The sequence below is a fragment of the Eurypyga helias genome, unplaced genomic scaffold, assembly GCF_000690775.1.
Source record: "Eurypyga helias isolate BGI_N326 unplaced genomic scaffold, ASM69077v1 scaffold26149, whole genome shotgun sequence".
Lineage (NCBI taxonomy): Eukaryota > Metazoa > Chordata > Aves > Eurypygiformes > Eurypygidae > Eurypyga > Eurypyga helias.
This window is the reverse complement of record NW_010273135.1, coordinates 1-1,051: the sequence shown is the minus strand read 5'-3', so window position 1 is coordinate 1,051 and position 1,051 is coordinate 1. Positions and strand designations below refer to the sequence as shown.

General features: G+C 55.3%; 1 protein-coding gene across 1 annotated transcript in view; it reads left to right on the top strand.

Annotated features, from left to right (window-relative positions):
• The window catches only part of LOC104515420 (transcriptional enhancer factor TEF-5-like), a gene marked incomplete at both ends in the record, with an annotated part of 2,398 nt that extends 2,287 nt beyond the window's left edge, over positions 1 to 111 (top strand). The window contains one exon of the mRNA XM_010159380.1: positions 1 to 111. This exon is cut by the window's left edge and continues 12 nt beyond it. Coding sequence (XP_010157682.1) covers positions 1 to 111 — 111 coding nt within the window.
• Between the last annotated feature and the right edge of the window lie 940 nt (positions 112 to 1,051).

The following is a 1,051-nucleotide window of genomic DNA, read 5'->3' as shown; positions in this document are numbered from 1 at the left end:
ATCCACCGGTCTCCCATGTGCGAGTACATGATCAACTTCATCCACAAACTCAAGCACCTCCCGGAGAAGTACATGATGAACAGCGTCCTGGAGAATTTCACCATCCTGCAGGTACCTCTCCTCCTTTTCCAGGGAGCGTTTCCTACCAGGAGCATGGTGCCCATGCTTGTGTCGCGCCTACCAGCCCCGCTGTGTGCCAGAGCTCGTGTGAAGCCCCCCCAAAAATTGGGCAGCAGATTTTTGGTGATGCAATTCAAGTGGCTGTGCCTGAACCCTCGTGAATGCCGCAAAAAAGGGGTATCAAGTTTTTGGAGGTGCAGTTTGGTGGAGCAAGGACTGAGCCCTCAACATCAGAAGGGTATCGACTGGTTGGAGCGAGTCCGGAGGAGGCCACGGAGATGCTCCGAGGGCTGGAGCCCCTCTGCCATGGGGACAGGCTGGGAGAGTTGGGGGGTTCAGCCTGGAGAAGGGAAGGCTCCGGGGAGACCTTGGAGCCCCTTCCAGTGCCTGGGGGGCTACAAGGAAGCTGGGGGGACTTTTTGCAAGGGCCTGTAGTGACAGGACAAGGGGTAACGGGTTTAAATTGAAGGTGGGGAGGATTAGATTAGATATCAGGAAGGAATTCTTCCCAGAGAGGGGGGGGAGCACTGGGACAGGTTGCCCAGAGAAACTGTGGATGCCCCATTCCTGGGAGTGTCCAAGGCCAGGCTGGATGAGGCTTGGAGCAACCTGGTCTAGTGGAAGGTGTCCCTGCCCATGGCAGGGGGGTTGGAACTAGATGATCTTTAAGGTCCCTTCCAACACAAACCAGTCTGGGATTCTATGATAACACGTTTTTTCACGGTAGGATTGAGATCCCTGAGCCTGTGCAACCCCTCCCCAAAAAACTGGGTAGCACATTTTTCATGGTGCAGCTGAAGTGACTGTGCCCGAGCCCACGCAACCCCCTGAAGCGCAGGGAGAACATCCGGGGTGACGGAATTCAAGTGGCTGTGCCTGAGCCTGTCCACCCTCAAAATAACAATTTTTTGGGGGTGCAATTAAAGTGGCG